We start from the raw sequence: 22,700 nt of genomic DNA, 5'->3' as shown, positions 1-22,700 counted from the left end.
ATCATGCCACGCCCACCAAACCACACCATGCCCACCAAGCCACATCCACAGAATCTGCAGTAAAAAAAATTTCAATCCCACCACTGATGTGTATGTGTACATGGGGCGGGGGGTACAGTAGATATTGGGAAAATCTTTTTTATACCAAGATTATAACCTCCCCCCTTCCACAAACCCTGCTGTTATATTCTGGGCATGGGTGCAAGTAATTGAGACAAGTCAGTGACTTAGTGAACTTCAACTCTTTATTAAAGATCAGAAACAGAGAGCCAAAACCACGGGGCAGCAGTAGCCCTTTTATAGAGCTAGCTACTGACCTGTTAACCAATGACCTGTGTCCAAATGCTTAACTTTTGGCCAATGAGAGATGTTAAACTAATAGCCAATCAGGTTGCTCCGTGAGGACCAATCCCAGTTCGCTATCCAAGGGCCAATCCAAAGAGCAGGATTTCAAGCCTGCTTAACATAATGTTAATAAGTTTTATTAAATGGTTTTTTGTTAGTTCATAACACCTGCTATATTCTTTCTTCTCTCTTCTCTGCTTCTCTTACCAGAGGGGCCAAAAGGGATAGAACGACTCTTTTGGCACCATTTCTCTGACCCCACTATGGAGAAAAAACTGATAGCAGACCCACATTGCAGCCCTGGTCAAAAGGGCCCAGCAGAGATTATACTACCTGAGACTTCTCAGAAAACAACAACTGAATGAAAAACTGCTGGTGACCTTCTACCGCTGCACCATAGAGAGCATTTTAACCTACTGCACCTCTGTATGGTTTGCCAATTGCACAGTGGCAGATAGGAAAGCACTCCAGAGAGTTAATGTCATTGCCCAGAAGATCATTGGTTGCCCTCTCCCCTCTTTAGAAGAGCTTTATAGCTCCCGCTGCCTTAAGAAAGTTCAAAACATTCTCAAAGATCCATCTCACCCTGGGAACCCTTTTTTTGAACTATTACCATCTGGCAGACGGTACAGAATAATAAAAACAAGGACAAATAGGCTGAAAAATAGCTTCTATCCCAGAGCAGTAGCTCTTTTGAATTCTGTTGTATAGTGGAGTGTTGGTGCAGTGTTGTAGGTTTTTGGTTCAATGTGTGGAATGTGAAGGATGTGTGTTTGTGTTTATTTTCATGGTCAAGATGTGCACTGAAGATGGTGTTTGATTTCATTGTACGAGGTGCAGTGACAATAAACTAAACTTCTTGTGTAAAGCCCCTCCTCATTAGTACAGGTAGTCCTTGACTTACAACAGTTCATTTAGTGGCCGTTCAAAGTTATGACATCACTGGAAAAAAAAACGACCTATGACCATTTTTCATACTGTTGCAGCATTCTCATGGTCAGGTGATCGAAATTCAGATTGTTGGCAACTGACTGACATTTATGACAGTTGCAGCATCCCAGGGTCATGGGATCATATTTTGTGACCTTCTGACATGCAAAGTCAATGGATAAACCAGATTCCCTTAACAACCATGCTACTACCTTAACAACTGCAGTGATTCACTTAACAACTGTGGCAAGAAGAGTCGTAAAATGGGGCAAAAATTCACTTAATGAATGTCTCGCTTAGCAACAGAAATTTTGGGCTCAGTCATAGTCACAAGTCAAGGACTACCTGTACCTAATCCAGGCTTATAAATACACTTTTGTTGAGAAGTCTTTGGGAAGTGTTGGAAGTTAAAACCCACCCCTGTCCTAGAGAAATGAAATATTTTAGAAAAATATTTAAAAAGGCAGAATATTTCCCCTAAAAGAGAAGTAGAAACTCAGAGAGGCAGAAACTCAGCCCCCTCCCCCTATGTTTGTCAATGGGCCATTAAGACCTGGGCCAGTTTATTCTACATAACAAAGATCTACCTCCTTCAGGCAGACCCTTAACAGGAATCCCAAAGCCCTTTCATTACATCATCACCCAGCAAGAGTCAACCAAGCCTGGGACTCAAAAGACAACCTACCAAGTTACCCCTGCGTGGCCCCATGGGAGTCTGACAAACAATCAGAATACAAGCTCCAATTCAAATCCCAACAGAGGGCATAAAACCCAGGGACTTTCAGTGTCTCCCCCCTTTTCTTCACCCAAGATCTCCAAGCCACGTGGTCCTGTCCACCATTAAACCGTCTTTCCAAACAGCCTCCATATTTCTAGTGTCTTTTCCCCCACTTGGAACTGAACCCAGAAGGATATTTTCTTCCAACGGAAGACATGTCAGAAAGTGCACCCATCCGGCCCCATAGATCAGAGCGGGGCCTTCCCCTCCAATAGTTCTCTGCTCCCACCGAACATCTCTGTGGCTAGACAATTCCCACCGGGAAATCTGTGGCTAGACAATGCCAATTCTCCAAGGCCTAGCAGATCTATCCAGATTGGCAAGAAAAGTGATAGGGTTGATTCTTGTGCTTGTGGGGAGACCCTTATTTCTTTGTAAAAAAAAACAAAAAAACTTTTTGCAAAACAATGGACAGGAATCAGGGCGGAATGGGGATTGCGTCTACAGCAGCCTGACATGGCCAGTAGGAGATGAGATTTCCTGCTCTAAACACCTTATTTGTTTGTTTGTTTGTTTGTTTGTTTAGTCAAGCATGTATTAGATAACATGTATAAATATAAACATGGTTATGAATACATAAAATGGATACGAATAAAAAGGAACATTAGGACAGGGACAGTAGGCACGTTGGTGCACTTATGCACGCCCCCTACAGACCTCTTAGGAAAGGGGTGAAGTCAATAGTAGACAGTCTAAGGTTAAAGTTTTTGGGGTTTGGGGAAAAAATCACAGAGTCAGGTAGTGTATTTCAGACATTGATCACTCTGTTGCTAAAGTCATATTTCCTGCAATTGAGTTTGTATCTATTGTGTGCTCATGTATTGTTGTGGTTGAAGCTGTTATGTGGGCAGTAAACACAGTGTCAGACATAAAGATCTCAAATGCCTATATACAAATGCACAAAGTCTGGGGAACAAACAGGGTGAACTTGAACTACGAATACATGAAGGTAGATACGATATAGTTGGAAGAAAAGAAACTTGGTGGGATGAAACCCATGATAGGAACATACTGGTAGAAGGATACAAACTGTTCAAAAAAACCAGACCCCATAAAAGAGGAGGTGGAGTTGCACTGTATGTAAAGGACTACTATATTGCTACGGAAATGCATGAAACCAAAGATGAAAACCTCCTAGAATGCATATGGGTCAATATAAAAGAAAAAAAGAATGACATGGCCATAGGTGTATCTTATAGGCCACCCAATCAAGCAGAAAAAAAATAGATGTCCTTTTTGCCAACCAACTAACAAACACATGCAGGAAACACACAACGATAGTAATGGGGGACTTCAATTATCCTGATATCAATTGGAAAACTAATTCTGCACCAAGTGAAAAATCAAATAAGTTCCTAACCAACCTAGACGACATGGAACCAGAGGGACATCCATACTGGACTTAATTCTTACGAACAGAGAAGAAGTGATGGAGGGAGTTGAAACTGCAGGAACCTTGGGTGAGAGTGACCATGTCATACTAGAATTCAACATAACACAAATACAAGCAATAGACCATAATGACACCAGAGTCTTGGATTTTAAAAGAGTGGATTTTAATAAACTCAGAGAGAACTTGGGAAAGATTCCATGGATGAAAATCCTAAAGCGGAAAACAACTCAAGAATCTTGGGAAACTCTGAAAAGTATGATCATAGAAGCCCAGACCAGCACAATACCACTGAGAAAGAAAAACAAGAAATCCAAGAAGAAACCAGCATGGATGCACAAAGATTGCTCTGACAAATTGAAAGAAAAAAAGGACAAGTAAAAAAAATGGAAAGAAGGACATACAACTAAGGCAGAATATCAGCAGATAGCCAGAATCTGCAAAGACGAAGTCAGGAAAGCAAAGGCTCAGAACGAACAAAGACTTGCAACAAAAGTCAATGATAATAAAAAAAAGTTTCTTCCAACATATAAATAACAAGGAAAAAAATCAAGGAAACAGTCGGTCCACTAAAGAGAGAAGACAGCAAGGAAGTAATGGGCAACAGAGAGAAAACAGAATTGCTTAACTCGTTCTTTGCATCAGTCTTCACACAAAAAGAAACTATAGCTCAACCCACCAAAAACATAACTGTAAAAGACAGACCAGAAATAAAAATTAAAATAAGCAAAAAAAAAAAAAAGTAAGAGAACACCTGTCTGATCTTGATGAACACAAATGACCAGGGCCTGATGGATTACATCCCAGAGTTTTAAAGGAGCTGGCAGAGGTCATCTCAGAACCACTGCACCATATCTTTCAAAAATCCTGGAGCACCGGGGAACTACCAGAGGACTGGAAAAGAGCTGATGTGGTTCCCATCTTCAAAAAAGGGAAAAAAAACAGACCCAGGAAACTGTATAGACCAATCAGCCTAACATCAATACCCAGGGGGAATACTGGAAAAGATAATAAAAAAACAGATCTGCCAACATCTAGAAACAAGTAAAGTAATAACTAGCAGTCAGCATGGGTTTGTTAAGAACAGATCATGCCAAACCAATTTTATTTCATTTTTCAACATAGTGACTAAATCAGTAGACCAGCAAAATACTGTGGACATAATATATTTAGATTTCAGCAAGGCATTCGACAAAGTAGACCACAACCTACTTCTTAGTAAGCTAGAAAAAAGTGGAATAAATAGCACCACCACTAGATGGACTTGCAACTGGCTGACAAACCGTACTCAACGAATAGTCCTTAATGGGTCTAAGTCTACAGGGAGGGAAGTAAGTAGTGGGGTGCCACAAGGTTCCGTCTTAGGCCCAGTACTCTTCAATATCTTCATTAATGACTTAGATGAGGGAATAGAAGGGGAACTTACTAAATTTGCAGATGATACTAAGCTGGCAGGAATAGCTAACACCCAAGAAGATAGGCTCAAGATCCAGATGGATCTTGACAGACTAGAACACTGGCCCGTATCTAACAAAATGAAATTCAATGTAGAGAAAAGTAAAGTCCTACACTTAGGCAAGAAAAACCAAAAGTACAGATATAGACAAGGTGAAAACAGGCTCAATAGCAGTAACTGTGAGAGGGATCTTGGAGTTGTAGTGGACAACCAGCTAAATATGAGCCAGCAGTGTGCAGCAGCCGCCAAAAAAGCTAATGCAATCCCAAATTGCATTAACGGAGGGATACAATCAAGATCAAGTAAGGTAGTAATACCACTCTTATAAAGCCTTAGCAAGACCACACCTAGAGTACTGCATCCAGTTTTGGTCACCACATTATAAAAAGGATGTTGAGACTCTAGAAAAAGTGCAGAGAAGAACAACCAGGATGATTAGGGGACTGGAGACTAAGGCATATGAAGAACAGTTGCAGGAACTGGGTTTGGCTAGTCTGATGAAGAGAAGGATCAGGGGAGACATGATAGCACTCTTCCAATATTTGAGGGGCTGCCACAGAGAGGAAGGGGTCAAGCTATTTTCTAAAGTGCCTGTAGGCCAGACAAGGAGAGATTTAACCTGGAAATAAGGAGAAACTTTCTGACAGTGAGAACAATCAACCAATGGAACAACTTGGAACAATGGAACAATCAACCAATGGAACAACTTGCCCTGGGAAGTTGTGGGAGCGCCATCTCTTGAGACTTTCAAGAAGAGATTGGACTGCCATCTGTCAGAAATGGTGTAGGGTCTCCTGCTTGGGGGGGTTGGACTAGATGACCTACAAGGTCCCTTCCAACTCTGATTATCTGTTATCTGAAATAGTCATTGACAGGCAGGACATTGCAATAGATAATTTTATGTACTACACTTAGGTCGGACTTTGATACGAGACATTGCAGACTGTCTAAACTGGTAGGTTTGTGTTGGCAGAAAGTGGAAAATGACATTTTAAAGCTAGACCACTAAAGACTAATTCAGAAAGGTTATCTTTAGTGTTTTCAGAGGAAACTTGAAGGCAACATATCCATTTATATCTTCCTGAAACTGTTAACAAGGCATCTTCCTGCTGTGGTTAGTTGATGATGCAGAAGACCTGTGCAGCATATCATTCTGCCTCTGAGACTGCAGATTAATTTATTCCTTGCAGTTATTGTTCAAGTTTTTTTCTTCTTCATAAAAGAAAAGGAAGGATAAAGACGAGAGGAAGATTATTACCCTGGAAAGCTACAGAACTGTAATCACAACCAAACATTAATCCAGTCTTCAGGAAATGTGTTGCCTTTCAAATAATCTTTACTGGCCAAATTTCTACTATGGAACGAGGGAGGGTTGAATGCATCAAAGTGAGTTTCTCGGTTTTGAAAATATGTCAAATTTGGCTTTTCCTTGCTTTTTTTTTCTTTTCTTTTTTCATTTTTGAGAATATATCAGCATTGGTTTATTTGATTTGAGATGTAATAATTTTTTGCCAACATCTGTATGGCATGTTTAGGGCATGTTTCCCTAAACATGCATTTTTGTTTTCAATTTTGTCTGATGAAATGTACAAAAGGTTTGCGACATTTAATATGGATTTATACACATTTTGTTCTTTGGATCCCATTTCCTTTGCACACACTGTCATACTTAGCAGTGTGGCTAATTAATTAGCAATATAGTTATGAGATATTATAAGGAGCTTTTGTACATGTTTTCTGGATAGAATGGAAGAAATATTCAGCAAGTCAACCATCCTAAAGTAGCAAAAGAGGATCTCAGAGAGAGAGAGTGAAAACAGAGGATGAACATAACTTTTTTCTTCAAATTTGAATAAATGATGCTCTTTTGTTTCATTAAATCTGAACAATTCTAGTAGTAATGTTGATATTAACAATGAAACATTATGATGGTAACAACAGAGTAGAAATTGGATACAATAATCTGAGAAATCAGTAACAAAGGATCTGGGGATTTTTGTATGAGATTTTATCATAACTTGCTCCAAAATCTATTATTTTATTTCCCTCCATATGCCTTCAGAAGTGATACAGATAGATAACTATGTTGTTTTCATTTTAGTTCTAAACCAGGATGAAAAAGAAAACTTTACAAATACAACAAATGAAAATGGATTATAGAAATTATAAAATTGATGATATAGCAGCAGAACTGAACTTAAGCCTGTTAAGACAACTACCGTATTCTAACCCCAAATTAGACTGTTTCCTAATAAACTGTCCCAGAATAAAATTTTGCCATTTTATAAATAATGTGTGTATTTGAATCAGATGCAAGGAGAGTGACATTAAATTGTTATATTACATCCAAATAGTTGCCTGAAAGAGATGTCATTAATAAATTAGTATGATATTGAATTTGATGGTAATTTTACACTTCAGGATAAATTATAATTTATATGTATGGGTTACTGCAAAAAGAACACTTGGGGAAAGTAATTAGAAAAAAGTATGCAATTGTTCGAAGTGCTTTTTTAAAAATCCAATCTGGATTTTTATCATTGCAAGAATAGCTCAGTTCACATATTACAATATAGTTGCTTGGCTAATCATATGAAACCAACTATTGCAATTTGTTTCACAAATCATGGTTAAGGAAACTATGGCTTAATGGATAATATAAACTCAATCCTAAGGAATGATAGACTATAGTACTATATCTTGTGAAGTAGGCTTATAGCTTCTAGAAGGGACTTCATGACAGTCTTGCAGAAAAAAAATCCAATTACGTGGTGGTTTAAAGACTCACTATTTGTGATAGTATTAGCTTCTGTGGATCATGGTTCACCAAAGTAAGGATCTTTGTTGAATATATTATAATCAAATGAAAAGTAAGGCTCCAGGATGGCTTATATAATATTTCAAGCCTATTCATTAGGTCTCAGCAATAGTGATCTTATTGTATACAGTTATAGTAGGACTTCTGTGTCTGACTGAAAAATTCCAGATAACCATTAAATGACAGCTGAGAATCAGATATTCAGATCAGATATGCTATTCCCAAATGATACACTGGGGGTGGATAGGAGAGATATGAATAGGTATCCTATCCACCCCCAGCCAGCAGGGTATCATAATCCAAACAGATGAAGAAATGGGCTAGCAATTTTAGCACTACTACATTTGGTCTGGCTATATTTACCCCACTGCCCACCATAGACTCAAGTTTGCACTTGGTTTTACATAGAGCATGGCTTATGCAGTTTTGACTCAGTGGGTGGTGTGATCTCAGTGCTATCTGGCATCTACAGTGCTTGGTATATAATGACACATGTTTTTAATGCCTTCTAAAAACCAATCACTGTATTTTACTTAATCAGCCATACCATGCCATCATGTGTACATCGCCACCTCTGAAGTGGATAAGGTATTACCAGGAAGAGATTAACTTGCTTTGCATGTGGTGCAAAGGCAACCACTAGATGGAAGGCAAAGCGATCCAGGAGACTTAAAACTTGGATGCCATTTACACTGGTCTACAAGCAGGGGTGGGATTCAAATTTTTAAACAACGGGTTCTGTGGGCATGGCTTAGGTGGTGGGCATGACTGGGTGGTCATGTGACTGGGTGAACATGGCTTGGTGGCCATGTTTTTGGCTGGGTGTGGCCAACTCAATATCACTGACATTGAGGCACACATCTCCTTGCCTGGCCTCTCATGACTGTGGGGATGTTGCAACAGTCGTAAGTGTGAAAAATGGTCATAAGTCACTTTTTTCAGTGCCATTGTAACTTTGAATGGTCACTCCACACAAACAAAGTACCAGCAAAGAAGGGGAAAAAAACTCCAGAGAAGTTCCTGAGACAGGAAGTCTAGTCCTGCCAAGAATGTAATAAGGGTTAATGGAAAAGCAGTTTCTGTAAGCAACACCAGAATGTTTCCTTCCTGCCTTCCTTACAGGATTAGGCCAGTAATTTCTTTTAACAACCGGTTCTCCCAACTGCTCAGAATGTTAACAACCGGCTCTAGCGAATTGGTGCGAACTGGTAGAATCTCACCCCTGTCTACAAGGGAGAAAGCCTCTGAAAAGAAAGCAACTTAATTTTGCCAGAATTGGGTCACTAATAAAGGAAAACTATGTCCTGAGTATTAACTGGCTCCAGTTTTCAAGATACAGCTTCAGATCAAAATAGCATCAAAATAATTCAAAATTATGAGGTGGATGTGTGATTATGCTCCATAACCTTTCTGCAAAGTGTGATATAGCAATGAGAATGGTGAGATGAGAATCATTATGAGAATCATTATAAATTTATCTTTTAAATTGATTCCAATAACATAACTTTCCATTCATTTATTGGTTTTTCATGTAATATTTTCATGCTTTTTGCATGAAAAATCGCAAGCTCTAATATCAGATTGAATGGCATGGTTCTATCTGCGCTTTTGGCTTTTCTCTTGTGAACTTCAGTAGGAGATTCCTGGGGAGATTCCACCAGTAATTGGCAAACATGGACAGATTCTTATTTCCCTTGGTCTCTTTTCTCCATGCCTGCGATATCCTGGTGGAATATCTCCCCATGCTCATCACTCATTTCCCCACAGTTCAAAGGGTAAATGTTCAAATAATCTAAATGTGTAAGAAGTGGATTTTCACTGACATATTTGCACTAAGTACTTAACAAATTTTCCACCAAATTTTTCGTAGTCACCTGTCTTGCTCTTCTTAAAGTGAAGATCAATTTATACACTTCCATGTGGTACCATTTTCATTGTTATACCGTACTTTGTCGAGAAGTTACAGGGCATCATGATCATTAAACACCTTCCTCCCTTGTAGGGCAATATACTCACCGGTGTATAAATCTTTATTGTGAAATATCTTGAAAACTTTAGTCAACCAGCACCTTTATCACCTTGTTTTCTAATTCATCTAATCAAAATATGTAAAATAAACATATTTTAATCTCGGAGGTTGATAATTCCCCAAAATTTGTAGACCAGTGTATTGGTCCCTAAAATTTATACAGCAGATCCAGAAATCATATAGCCTATTCCTGAATGGTTTTAAATTTGGCTGAAAAATTATAATTGGATCTCAAAAGTTGTTGATGAATAAAATCAACAATTTTTGTATTTACTTAACCACATAGAGGGTGGTAAGACTTGTTGGGCATCAAATTTAGTTAAATCCCTGGGGATGCAACAGATTTGGTAGTCTGAGCACTGCCTAGGAAGATAGGCAGTGTAAATGCTTAAGAAATGGTGTGCACTCATTTGCACTACTCAGATGACCCTGATGACACAGATAAATCTCCAAGTGGCCTTAATGACTTGCTAAAATAATTCAAATGACCAGCTGCCTGCAAGGAATATACATTCTTCCATTCCTCACCATCCAGTCAGAGCTGAAGTAGCTGCTAAGATGAAAAGCAAAATGTCTTCAAAGAAAAACCAGAAAGTCCAATTGTCTTTTGAAAAAGTATCTTTGGGACAACCATGATTTGGATGACTGAGAATCTCTCTATATATAGATAGACAGATAGAAGATAGATAAATGATAAATAGATGATACACAGACCAATAGATAGACCAACAGATAGATGATAATGAAGAATCAGATGGAAAGGAGGAAGAGGTTCTTGAATTTCTCGAGGTTATGGTTGGATGGGTTGATGAGATCTCAAAATGACAGAGGTGATGTTTAAAGAAAGAAGCTTGGATGTGATACATGCATAATGTCAGCTTTTCTTTGTCTACCACTGTGAAGTAAGGAAATGCCTCCCTTTGCCATTAGTCTCTTTGAATCATAGAGTTGCTAAAGTGTTATTTCAAAAGTACACCCCATTGGGCACTTCAGATACCATATAATTGTAAAGCTGAGTTGCATCTTGGGCACTATGAGGGAGTCAAGTTGAGGTTACTGTCTACAACAGGCTTGTCCAACCCGCAGCCCGCGGGCCGTATGTGGCCCAGGTCGCCTCATAATGCGGCCCAGTGCCCACCCCAACCTTCTGGCAAGAGCCAGCGAGGAGGAGGAGGAGAGGCAGGCGCGAGGTGGGGCGAGGCGAGCGCCACGCCAAGCAGCAACATAAAAGGCAGGCACCGCCTTTGCTGCTTCTGCCCCCGCCGCCGCTGCTTCTGCCCCCGCCTTTGCTGCTTCTGCCCCCGCTGCCACCGCCGCTGCTTCTGCCCCCACCGCTGCTTCTGCCCCCGCCACCGCCGCCGCCACTTCTGCCCCCGCCGCCGCCCCCCACCCGCGCCGCCGCTGCTGCCCCCGCCGCTTCTGCCCCAGCTGCCCCCCCACCCTGCCGCCGCCGCCCCCCACCCTGCCGCCGCCCCCCAAAATTTAATAAAAAAAAAATAATTTTTAATAAATAATTAATAATAAATAATAAAAATAATTTATAATTTATTATATAATTTTATAATATAATTATTTTATAATAATTTATTATATGTGCAGCCCAAACCAACTTTTCATCTTCTAATGTGGCCCAGGGAAGGTGAAAGGTTGGACACCCCTGGTCTACAATTTGGAATAGCAGCTGCAGCCAGGCAGAAACACTTCCCACTCCAGCTTCCCTCTTTCATACATCCACTCACAACGTCACTCACAAACATCCAAACTGGCATTCCAGCTGCCTGTGATAATTGAGCTCCACTTTGGTGTTTTCAAGGATATGCAGACCTCCAGAGACAGCCTCATCCCACCCAGCCCTTAGCTTACAAATGCAATTATAAGGCAGTGGGAACAGGTGTAGGAAAAAAAGTGATAAAAGGAGACAGTGCTTGGAGAATGGCAGCTATTGCTAACAAACAAGAGGACTATCATTCAGCCGCCAGGACCACAAATTAAGGTGAGCAACATATCCTGTTGGGAATCCTGCCTGGAGCTTGGCAGCAAGTAGAAAAGGAACAATTATGCTGAAGAAGCACATCATCTGAACTAGTGCAGCAACTTTTGGAAAAAGACAAAGGTTGTATGCTACTTTATAGACTTTGAATCTTTTGTTTGAACTGAGCATTAAAAGACAAAGCATAAAGGACTGAGTATTAAAAGACACATTTACATGGCAAAATGGCCTTGCAAAGCCTAGAAAGGTGGATTTGACCCAGAGCAATGGCCTGTTGTTGGGGAAACCAAAGATGTTTTTTCAAGAGGCAACTGGACTTTCTGGTTTTTCTTTGAAGACATTTTACTTCTCATCCAAGAAGCTCTGAAGAAAAAGTTGAAGAAGCTTCTTGGATGAGAAGTGAAACGTCTTCAAAGAAAAACCAGAAAGTCCAGTTGCCTTTTGAAAAAACACCTTTGAGACAACTATGACCTGGATGACTGAGATACTCCATAGATATTTTGTTGAGGAAGGTGTGTGTCGCAATAAATTATTGTGGATAAATTTTTTATGCTGCAATGTGTCCACTCCTTGGAAAGCCAAGAAACCTCACAGGAACCAAGGACAATGAACAAAAGGATGCCTAGAGTATTTTCAAAGAGTCTTTCTAGGAGCTAGTCTCACCAATATGCAGCGACTCCACAGTAACCGGTTTTGATTACATAACAGATTGCAGAATAGTTCCTATAATCCCAAATATTTAGGACTGTATTTAATATCCTTTGTCCTTGTGTGAAATATGTTGATTAGTAGGAGGTAGTGATGATAGTTGATGGAAACAAGAGTTGTGCTGGAAACCTTAGGAAACCTTTGGGAAGGAGAAAAATTAGATCTTGTAGATTGCAGTTGTCAATTCCAGACCTACACATTTTTTAATAATTTGGAGTGAGAGAGGGGGATGAGGCAAAAGCTACTCTGTCTGTAGAGGCTGCCCCATGCTTACAACTCAGGTTTAGCATTCATGAAGGTTAATTTCAAATTGACTGGCCTCATTTTATTAAATTAATTTGATAAAATTATTATCTAGACTGCAGGCTTTAGATACTATGAGTTGTTGAGAGAAAGATGGATAAACAGACTCTATAAGTTGCTGCTTATGATAATTGTATTTAACCCTTTTTCTTTCATCAATAAATCTCTTCCTATCAAGGCTTCTTAAAGTTTTGGCCAAATTAAAAATAAAGCATCGCTACTGGGGAGGAGGAAAAGAATAACAAATGAAAACGAATGAAAATGAAATTATTCTTTTAGTACTCAGAATATGTAGTTAATTAAAATAAGATAAATGATAATGACCTGCCGAGAAAAAGATAAGGTATCATTTTATTCGCATCCACAATGAAGGCAGCTTTTCTAGGATATTTGGGGAGTTAAATTGGGCACTGTCTGCAAAGCACCAGGACAGAATAGACAGAGCTCTAAGTTTTAAATAACTCAAGTGCTGTAGTAGGGCAGGCTACTTGAACTGCATAGGGACAGCGGCTATGAATCATTCACTTCTTATAACTGCACCTTGAGGTTCCTTTCTATTCCTGGCATTTGTAAAACCACCTTGTGGGAGGACCAAAGGTGCTTTTTCCAGAGGCAACTGGATTTCCTTGTTTGTTTTTTGTTTGCCTTTTGAATGTTTCACTTCTCATCCAAGCAGCTTCTTCAGCTCTGACTGTATTCCTTGCAGACAGCTGGTCATATGATAGTTGTTGAGGCCACTTGGTGGTTTGTCTGTCTCCTCAGGGTCACCTGAGCAGTGCAAATGTGTGTGGAGCCTTCTTGGAAGAAGGCTCCACATCTGCCAAGAAGGCTCCACACCCATTTGCGGTATCCAGGTGACCCCGAGGACAGAGACAAACCGTCAAGGGGCCTCAAAGACTCTCTATAAAGAATGCATACGACCAGCTGTCTGCAAGGAATACAGAGCTTTCCATTCCCCACCATCCAGTCAGAGCTGAAGAAGCTGCTTGGATGAGAAGTGGAACATCTTAAATGTTTGGGTTAGTTGCAACTCTAACTAAGCTGCCCCCACTTATCTATAGATAATTCAGTATTTGATTTGGCCTATCTGTTCCATTTCATATGTGTAATCAGAGTTGATTTTGTGGGTTACTTAATTCTGAAGATCTGTAAGAAAAAGTCATTTGGCAAAGATAATCCTTCCATTCCCCACCATCCAGTCAGAGCTGAAGAAGCTGCTTGGATGAGAAGAGAAACATCTTCAAAGAAAAAACAAATCCAGTGTCCTCTGGAAAAAGCACCTTTGGGACAACCACGACCTGGGTGAACGAGAACCTACACAGACGCTCGTGGGAGGCCATTGGCGAGACGGGGCCGAGGGCGTGCAACACGCGAGGGCAACCAGCCGTACTTTGCACCGTCCAGGAGCCCAAGGGAAGGCGGCGCCAAGCAGTTGCAATAAGCCGAGAGAAACTTGCTCACTTGCTTCCCTGACAGGTCTGCGGCTTGCCGGGGTGGCGCTTCTCCTTTTTTTTGTTTTTTGTTTTAATCGGCTGAATTTGGCGATAAATTTCCAGGTTTCGTTGAAACAGAAACAAAAAAAAAAAAAAAAAGGACAGGCGAAGGGAGGAGAGGCGACGTTACTTCAAAACAAACAGAGGAAAGGCTCCGTGTGGGAGGGAGAGCGGGGCGGGCGGGCCCTCCTTTACGCACATTCCAGACTCCTCCTTTCTCCCCGTTGCGCACGCCGCCCGAGAGCAGCGTGGGGCAGCCGAGCGATCGACCCATATGGGTCAGGCCGAGGGGCGGTGAAGCAACTCGGGCACTTTCCCAGGGATGAGTCACAGGACGGCGGGATCGGCCTGACGGGGCGCAGGCCGGCCATGCAGCGGCAGCCCGAGCCCTCTTCAGTCGCGTGCTTCCCGGCGCCGAGGTGCCAGGAGGAACAGTCGCTGAAGCGCTCCGCTGCCCCGGACTCTCCGCCTGGGCGGCCCGGCCCCCTGCGCCCTTCGCGGTGCCGGCATCGCTCGCGCCTTCTTCGCCTTCCCTATGGAGCCCAGTGAAGCCCAGGACGGGAGCGGCGGGAGCAGCCCGGAGCTGGGCCGGAGGAGGCAGCTGAGCGTGGGAGAGCTGTGCTCGCTCTTCGAGGCTCGCTGCGCGATGGCCAGCCGGCAGCTGCCGGAGCCTGCCCGGAAGAGCTGCCGGCCCCGCAACGGGGTGCTGCAGGCGGTTATCCCGCAGCTGACGGTAACTTCGGAGGAGGACGGCGGAGAGGCGCAGCGCAGCCCTGCATTGCTGCCTCCGACGGAGCCCAACGGTGCCTGGCTGACCACGGACAGCTCGCTGCACCTGCTGCAGTCCTCCAGGCGGCTCTCGACGTCGTCGCTCTCCTCCACGGGCTCGTCGTCGCTCTTCGAGGACTCCGAGGATGACCTGCTGAGCGACACGGAAGGCAGGAGCCAAGGGATCGTTCACTTGGAGCACGGCGAGGAGACGCACCAGGTACCCGACGGCCAGCCAGGGAAGAGCCGGGAGAGACCCGCTGCCGGGAGCGGGGCTTCTTGCCTTAAGAGGCCCTGCCTGGCTTGCCAGCAATGGCTTTTGGGAAGCCCTTGTGGAAGAGTTAGTCGAGTTCATTCGAGATTGTTGAAATACAAACCTGGTTTAATCGAGGGCTGGCCGGGCATTTGTCCTTCCTTTGGCTTTTGCAAACTGGGAGCGCGCAATTCCCTTATCCCAAAGGAAGGCCTTTTCCCCGGGCAATTTGAGGGGAAGGTGTGTGTGTGGGGGGGGTCTCCCTTTCGGAGAAGCTGCGCCTATGGTTGCAGTTGAAATCAACGAATAGGCGTTTTGAAAGAAATGCCACGTAGATTCTAAGTAGGAGAAAGATTACCTAGAAGTGTGATAAATTTAAACGCAAGGTTTCCTCTGTGTGGAACGTGTGTTGACTCAAGGGGAAATACCACACCTGTAGTTGTCAGATGTTTCACCCTTTTATCTGTCAACTGCTTAGGGAAACCAGTTTCCCTAAACGTCAAAGTATGCAAAGCAGATAGTTTCACAGGGGACCCTGGTGGAAACGGCATTTGTGGAGTGGATGGACAATTTGATTGACAATACTGGGTATTGTGGTAACCTTTTTACCTCTGAGAAACAAGTTGCGATGGACAACCAACCCATTGCTTTTTTGTTATTCTTTTGTGTGTATAAGTCGACATCTAGCAAATGTTCTCTGCCTCACTTTTCTGCCTGAAGCATTTGATGGAGTACAGAGGTTTTACCTTGCTAATATAAATTGCAGGTATTTCTCAGAAGCGAGAATGCTAAGAAAAAGTAGGGATTTCGGTTTTGAACCGTCCATATCTGAAATACTTAGGTTCAAGGGACTTTGTATGCAAACCAAAACTTGATGTTTTTGGGTGCTTTTTGCTTTGTACTGAGAACAAAATGTGTCTGTTTTATTTCAGGGAAGAGGTTTAAGGAGTGGGGTGTGGGGGAGAGAAAAAGCCAACATTCTCTTCCGAGACAGAGAAGTTACTGGGGAAAGGGTGGCAGACAGGCCGACATGATATATATCACATTCTATCACGCTGGGATGTTGGTGACATTGGATTGAGGGTTGAGAAGGTGGGTGCTGATTATGCAGCCCTGGCAATTCCAGCGGAAAGGAAGGAGGCAGTAGACACCACCCTTGCTCTATTTGCCCTTTCAGATTTTGCTTAGTCCAAAATGCAGAGAAAGGAAAGTGGTCCAGCTATTTGTTCTGCAAACTATGGCTGATCTGAAAACAGTCTGGTTCAAACCTCCACAATTTCTGAGTTGGAAACACAAAGTGTGTCTCAACACATTTACTCTCCTAAATCACAACTTGATTGGACAAATGATTCATTCTAGTTTCTGTCATCAGTCGTACATTCTAGTTTCTGTTTTCAACCATAGCAAGAAAATAAGCTGTATGTCTAGTAAACGTTAGGCATTTTAAGAACTGAAAATATAAGTGAAATACTTGTCTACGGGTGATATCTTCTAGAAGTTGTGGCCTTAGAAACGGAGGGTATAAATAAGAAATCATAGAGATAACCATGGACAGCCCAGTAGTTTCACCTGTAACTTCTTTTCCGCTTGCTGCTATTAAGAGATTTCACAACTTTTTTCTCATTCTCTTTAGTGTCGTCTTAATGTACAAACCTCCCCTAAAAACTCAAACATCAAAATGAACACAAATGAACAATATAATAAACAATACGATGAAAATTTATTTATTTTTAATAAAAACAAAAAGTAAACAAAATTTGAGCCTCTTCCACACCATACTATTCACTTGAAACTAGTTTTTCAGGAAAAGTAGATTTATTGCACCAATGTACAGCAAAAAGATTATTCTCTCCTTTCCCTGGATTCTTTTTGTGTCACCCCATGGGAGTTTGGGAAACCCTGCTCTAGATCAGGGGTCTCCAACTATAAGCCTAGAGGACTTCAACTCCCAGAATTCCCCAGCCAGCAAAGCTGGAGACCCCTGACTAGATCATTGGAAAACTTAGAGGTTTTGATGTCTCAGTTAATGCACCTATACACACAGAATATTGTACATTACACATATACTTTTTTTTCCAGCTGCTATTTTAAAAATCATGGTCTCTGAGAAAAGCTCTTTGTAACTGGAAAATCTGAAAGGAAAATGGCCAGGTATACAATACTTTTTAATCACAGACTTTAGGGAGGAATGTATTTGCCTGTTCAATAATGCTACCCTGATCATTCACCGATTGCAGGAGATATGCTTGATTTGGCCAGCCTTTCCACAAGCATCAGAGGTAATAGCTCCAAAACCTGAAAGCCAGAAGGGTTAGTTTAATGGCAGTTTACAAGGTCCAGTTCAGACCTTTTATCAGGTAGGTATTTAAAAATGTGCCCTTCCCCTTGTGTAAGATAATAACAATCAAAGAATTATTTTAATAATGGAAACAGATGATTAACACAGTGACTCTTCAAGAGTTGTCATTGTTTGCATAATAACTTGAAGAACTGATTATAGAATCTTTTGCAAAGTTGAGCCAGGAAGGGCTGTAATTGTATCCTAAAAATATGAAGTACTTGGCATAAAATTTATGAAGCCGAGCTTTTAGTCTTTTTATATTCTTTCAGTTTTGAAGATGAAAACAAGAAGAAGGCTATAATGCTATTAAGAAAACTTGTCTTTTAGCAGCATTTTTTGGGAGGGAGGAAAGACATAAAAAGATTTGAGACTGTGCAGGAATTAAGACAGTCCAAGGCTTTCTAGTTCAGTTTCAAAAAAGTGGCTTTGAAGTATATATTAATACGGGGGTCCCCAAACTTGGCAACTTTAAGACTTGTGGACTTCAACTCCCTTAATTCTGGGAGTTGAAGTCCACGGGTCTTAAGGTTGCCAAGTTTGGAGATCTCTGTATTAATATAACATCTTTTTGCAGCTTCTTAATGCAACTGTCCTTTTCTTAGAACCAAGCAGCAGGCAAGTGTATGATTTGGGAGAAAAAGGTCAACTTCTTTAAGCTACAGTTGTGTCCACCTGTACTCCAAGGCTCTCTTTTGGAATTGAACTCTAGGCTGGTGATGCTGAGGGCATTTTAGTTTATGTTATGTTGTAAAATCCAAAAATGCACTTGAGTCGCCAGAATGCCAAAGAGAGACTCAAGAAGAGGCTTGGAAAAATAACAGCTTTTATGTGTAGAAAGAAGGAGCTGGGTGGACTTATTCCAACAACATATAGACAACAACCACGCAAGGAAAAAGCCACACCCCATAAAGAGTGTAGCTAGGATCTTGTACGCTCATTTAGCCAATCAGAGGCAAAGGTTCGTTACCCAATGTGGGCAATGTCTTGCCCATGCCTCCCTTATCCATGGTGCATTCTTTGTCCATGCTTTTTGTTATTTTACAGAGCATTCCTTGTAACCTTGTGTGTTCGTGCTTATTTTATCTATTTGATGGGCATTCCTGGGCAGCTTTGCTTTTTTTCCATTTATCTATGGAGCAGGATGTTCCTGGGTAACTCCCTGCTTCTGTCTTTCTTATTTACTCTCCAAGGATATACCTAGTTTTGAAACGAACAACAGAAGCAAGAAACCAGATAGCAAAGGATACAGTTCTTAACAAGCGAGGTTTACAGAATGAATTCCTAACAAGTAATTCCTAACTGTAGCAAATTGGCAAATTAAGCAACTCTTAACCGAAGCAAATAGCAAAGGTTAGATTGATTCGTGTCAGTATGTCCCTTCAATGCCTTCCATATAACCGGTTCTGATCCTCATGGCCCGTGTTTGAGAGACATAGCATGCGAATGGGATAATCCTAGCTGAGCCTGGCAGCGCTTTCAGTGCATGCCTTTCCCAAATGTCACAGTCTCAAGGACTGCTGCCAGCACTTAGCCATGGTTGTCCAGTTCCACATTGTCCTTCTTTTCATACAGACCCTTTCCATTCCCATTTTGGCATACAATGCCTGAATCCTTCCTGAGCTAATTAACTTCAGTTTCCTGTTTTGCCCCAAACTCAGAAACAAATCCCGAGTGTCGAAATCTTTATACCATTTCTTTAAGGTAGGCTTGCATTCTTACTAAAGGTGTAGTAGGAATTGATTGAATTGGTTAATTTAAAAAGTTATTCTTTAAATCAAGTCTCCTAACTGGATTTGAAGGGCAGGAACATAACAATAAAAAGTAGTCTGCTGTGAATTAGGAACGAGGAGTTACAAAGTGCAGAAGGAAGCCCCTCAAATGATGCTTACACAACTTGGATCTATAGATGGAAGCAGAGTAATTTCACACAGCTCCATTCTTCCATGGAAATGTTTAAGATAAATATCAACAGGAGAGAAAGGGAAACAAAGACGCAACATTTTTATATTGTGCTTATTCCTCAGAAGTTGAAAAAGGACATTGATTTATCGAAGCTTGGAAAATATGGGCAGACTTACTTTTAATATATGGAAATACTGGCTGGTAGAGTCAATAGAAAGCTTTCTTGCCCCAGGTAATTGCATATGTTTCTCTACAGAACCTGCCTTACATATAAATTGGAATTCTACTCTCAGGCATGACTAAAAGCAGTATATTCAACTTATTATATGATCTGAACGGGATGCAGCGGCACAGTGGCTAAGACGCTGAGCTTGTTGATCAGAAAGGTCGGCAGTTCAGCGGTTCGAATCCCTACCACTGTGTAATGGAGTGAACTCCCATTACTTGTTGCAGCTTCTGCCAACCAGCATTTTGAAAGCATATAACAATGCAAGTAGAAAAATAGGGACCACTTTGGTGGGAAAGTAACAGCGTTCCCTGTGCCTTCAGCCTTTAGTCATGCTGGCCATATGACCATGGAGACGTCTTCGGACAGCACTGGCTTTGTAATGGAGTTGAGCACCTCCCCCCTAGATCCGGAAACTACTAGCACGTATGTGTGAGGAGAACCTTTACCTTATATGATCTGAAGGACAGTATCATCTGATTGGCAAAATATCTAATAATGCACAATACATTAATACAACAATTTTCATATATTTGTAATTTCCAGTTCAAAGTTAGTAGAGGTCTTAAGGAGTGCAAATCCAATGTATGAGTTTCAGCATATGCTGTTATGTAATGGACTTCCTTTGAAAATTTACCTTGTATATCTACGGTGGTGTTTCTCAAGCTTATAAAGCAACTTTAAACTATATGGATTTCAATTCCCAGAATTCCCCAGCCAACATGTTCCTTTCTAGAGTTGAAGTCCATACAGTTTAAAATTGCCACACTTAAGAAACATCGATTCTGCTGTTAGAAGCTGAGTTACATTTCTAGATATAAAAATAGTTAGGAGTTTATAAATCTTTTATAACAACAGCTGCCAGCCATTTTGTAACTGTGTCATTATTTGAATTTTTACAGCCTTTTGAGTTGCATTTGGAATCTGATAATAGTAATACTATTAAATTAGAATACACTTGACAATTTATTGACCGGCTGGTATTCTAGTATTCAAAGTTTTTGTCTTAAGATAACAGTTTTAAAAATGCTTCATACTGTGAGTGTGACTGGTTTGGAAGGTGCTGGAAAGATTAGCCCATATGTTTTACCCATTTTGGCAATTATATGTTCTTAACAAATCTGTTCTGTAGTTAAGCAGGTGCTCTTATACATGAAGTCAATTTTTAAAAGAAGAGCAAGCTGTTAGTCATAGCTTTTATGGAAGCCATTTAATGTGTTTATTATAATAGATTGAAATCTTTTTTCTTTAGTGAATTCTCTTACCTGCCATAGGGACAGGGAGATTGCCATCATCCTGCTAAGGAGAGATGACCAGATATAAGCTAATAGAAGTCCACAAGCTGCTAAAATACTCTCAGGATTGAATTAGAATAAGCCTGGGCCACCTTTTATAGGTAGTCCTTGATTTACAATGGTAGGGAAGCCTGCCCATTATGATTGTAAGTTGTGACAGTTGTAAAGGGGGCATTATGTGGCTGACCCAATTTTACCTTTTTTGTGGCAGTCGTTAAGTGAAACACCATGGTTGTTGAAACACCATGAAACACCAAGGAACCCATTATTTGCTGTGGGTGGGCCATTTTTGATGAAAAGTGGAAGTAAACACTGGTTTTCTAATTCTAAATTCGTATTAGTCTCCCCCCCCCCCCAATGAATCTGATCTGAACTGAGTGCTTTTACATTTTTCTTTAAGCAGAAGGAAAAAGGGAGCTTTCATTACAAACCAGCCAAGTCCGGTCATCTGGTGAATCTAAGATCCAGAAGAGATGTAACTTGGGAGATCAGTACATAGGATTTCTTAAGATTTTCCCCTAAATCAGGGGTGTCAAGCTTAAGGCCCTGGTGCCAGATCCGGCCTGTTGGGGTGCTTAGATCTGGCCTGCAGAGCCACCCTGGAAGCAGCAAAGGAGTGGCCTGCGGTGCCTCTGCCAGCAAAAATGGAGCTCGAGAGAGCCGTGCAGAGTCATCCCGGGCTCTGTTTTTGCTGACAGAGCACTAACAAAACAAAGTACTAGCAAAAGTGGCATTTGATCACACAAGTGATGTTGAGCTGGCCATGCCCCCCCCCCCGGCGACGCCCCCAGCCCTCCAAGGTCGAACACCACCCTGATGCGGCCCTCAATGAAATTGAGTTTGACATCCCTGGCCTAAACCATCTTTTTGCAATAGGAAACCCCAATATATATTGTAATGCAGGGGTCCCCAACCACCGGTCTGCGGACCGGTACCAGTCCGTGGAACAAATCCTACCGGGCCGCTGGTTTGCTGGGCGCCGCCATCTTGTTTTGATGAAAAAGTGCTTCTGGTGAGCTCACCGGAAGCACTTTTTCATCAAAACAAGATGGCGGCGCCCAGCTGATGCCGGTACTGGGCCGCGGCGCCCAGCTGATGCCGGTACCGGGCCGCGGCATAAAAAAGGTTGGGGACCACTGTTGTAATGCATTTGGAACTTCCATGTCCTTGCAGCTTTCGCAAATAACATATTTTGGGTAAAGGGAGAACCACTTTCATTCATTTCAGATGTGGCAGAGGGAGAAAGATTTAAATCCCTCTAGAACTATGAACTGTATTCTAAATCTTTAATAGCTGTTGACAACTGTTAATTGTTGACAGTTTATTAACAAATAACTGTCGTATGTTAAGCAGCTTAGTTTGGCCCATGTGCAACCAGCACTCATTAAAAACAATAATTAATTCAAGTGAGAAAGAGAGAGACGCTTGTTGTCTCTTTTAAATTGTATATAAATATGATTTATTTCTATGTGTCAACTAATGGCTGATTTGCTGAATACCAGGTTTCCAGGAATTCTCTAGTTTTGCTGGCTGAGGAATTCTAGGAGTTGAAGTCCACAAATCTTAAAGTTGCCAAGTTTGTGACCCTGTCCTAGACCAATCCTAGACAAAGCAAACAGAGAACACCAAGGACTCCAATATCCAACCCACTGGCCAATCACAGCAACTTTATTAT

The 22,700-nt window shown here is 41.5% G+C and overlaps 1 protein-coding gene across 1 annotated transcript in view; it reads left to right on the top strand.

Annotated features, from left to right (window-relative positions):
- The first annotated feature begins 14,448 nt into the window (after window positions 1–14,448).
- Window positions 14,449–22,700, top strand: part of ITPKA (inositol-trisphosphate 3-kinase A) — a 65,334-nt gene continuing 57,082 nt past the window's right edge. Inside the window, exon 1 of the mRNA XM_026664595.2 lies at window positions 14,449–15,228. Within this exon, the coding sequence (XP_026520380.1) occupies window positions 14,776–15,228 (453 nt within the window). The 5' untranslated portion in view covers window positions 14,449–14,775. The remainder of the gene's footprint in view (window positions 15,229–22,700) is intronic.

Source organism: Notechis scutatus, chromosome 1, assembly GCF_049901735.1.
Source record: "Notechis scutatus isolate UNSWTSFEM ecotype Mainland chromosome 1, rNotScu1.2, whole genome shotgun sequence".
In the NCBI taxonomy this organism is placed as follows: Eukaryota; Metazoa; Chordata; class Lepidosauria; order Squamata; family Elapidae; genus Notechis; species Notechis scutatus.
This window is presented reverse-complemented; position numbering and strand designations above follow the sequence as displayed.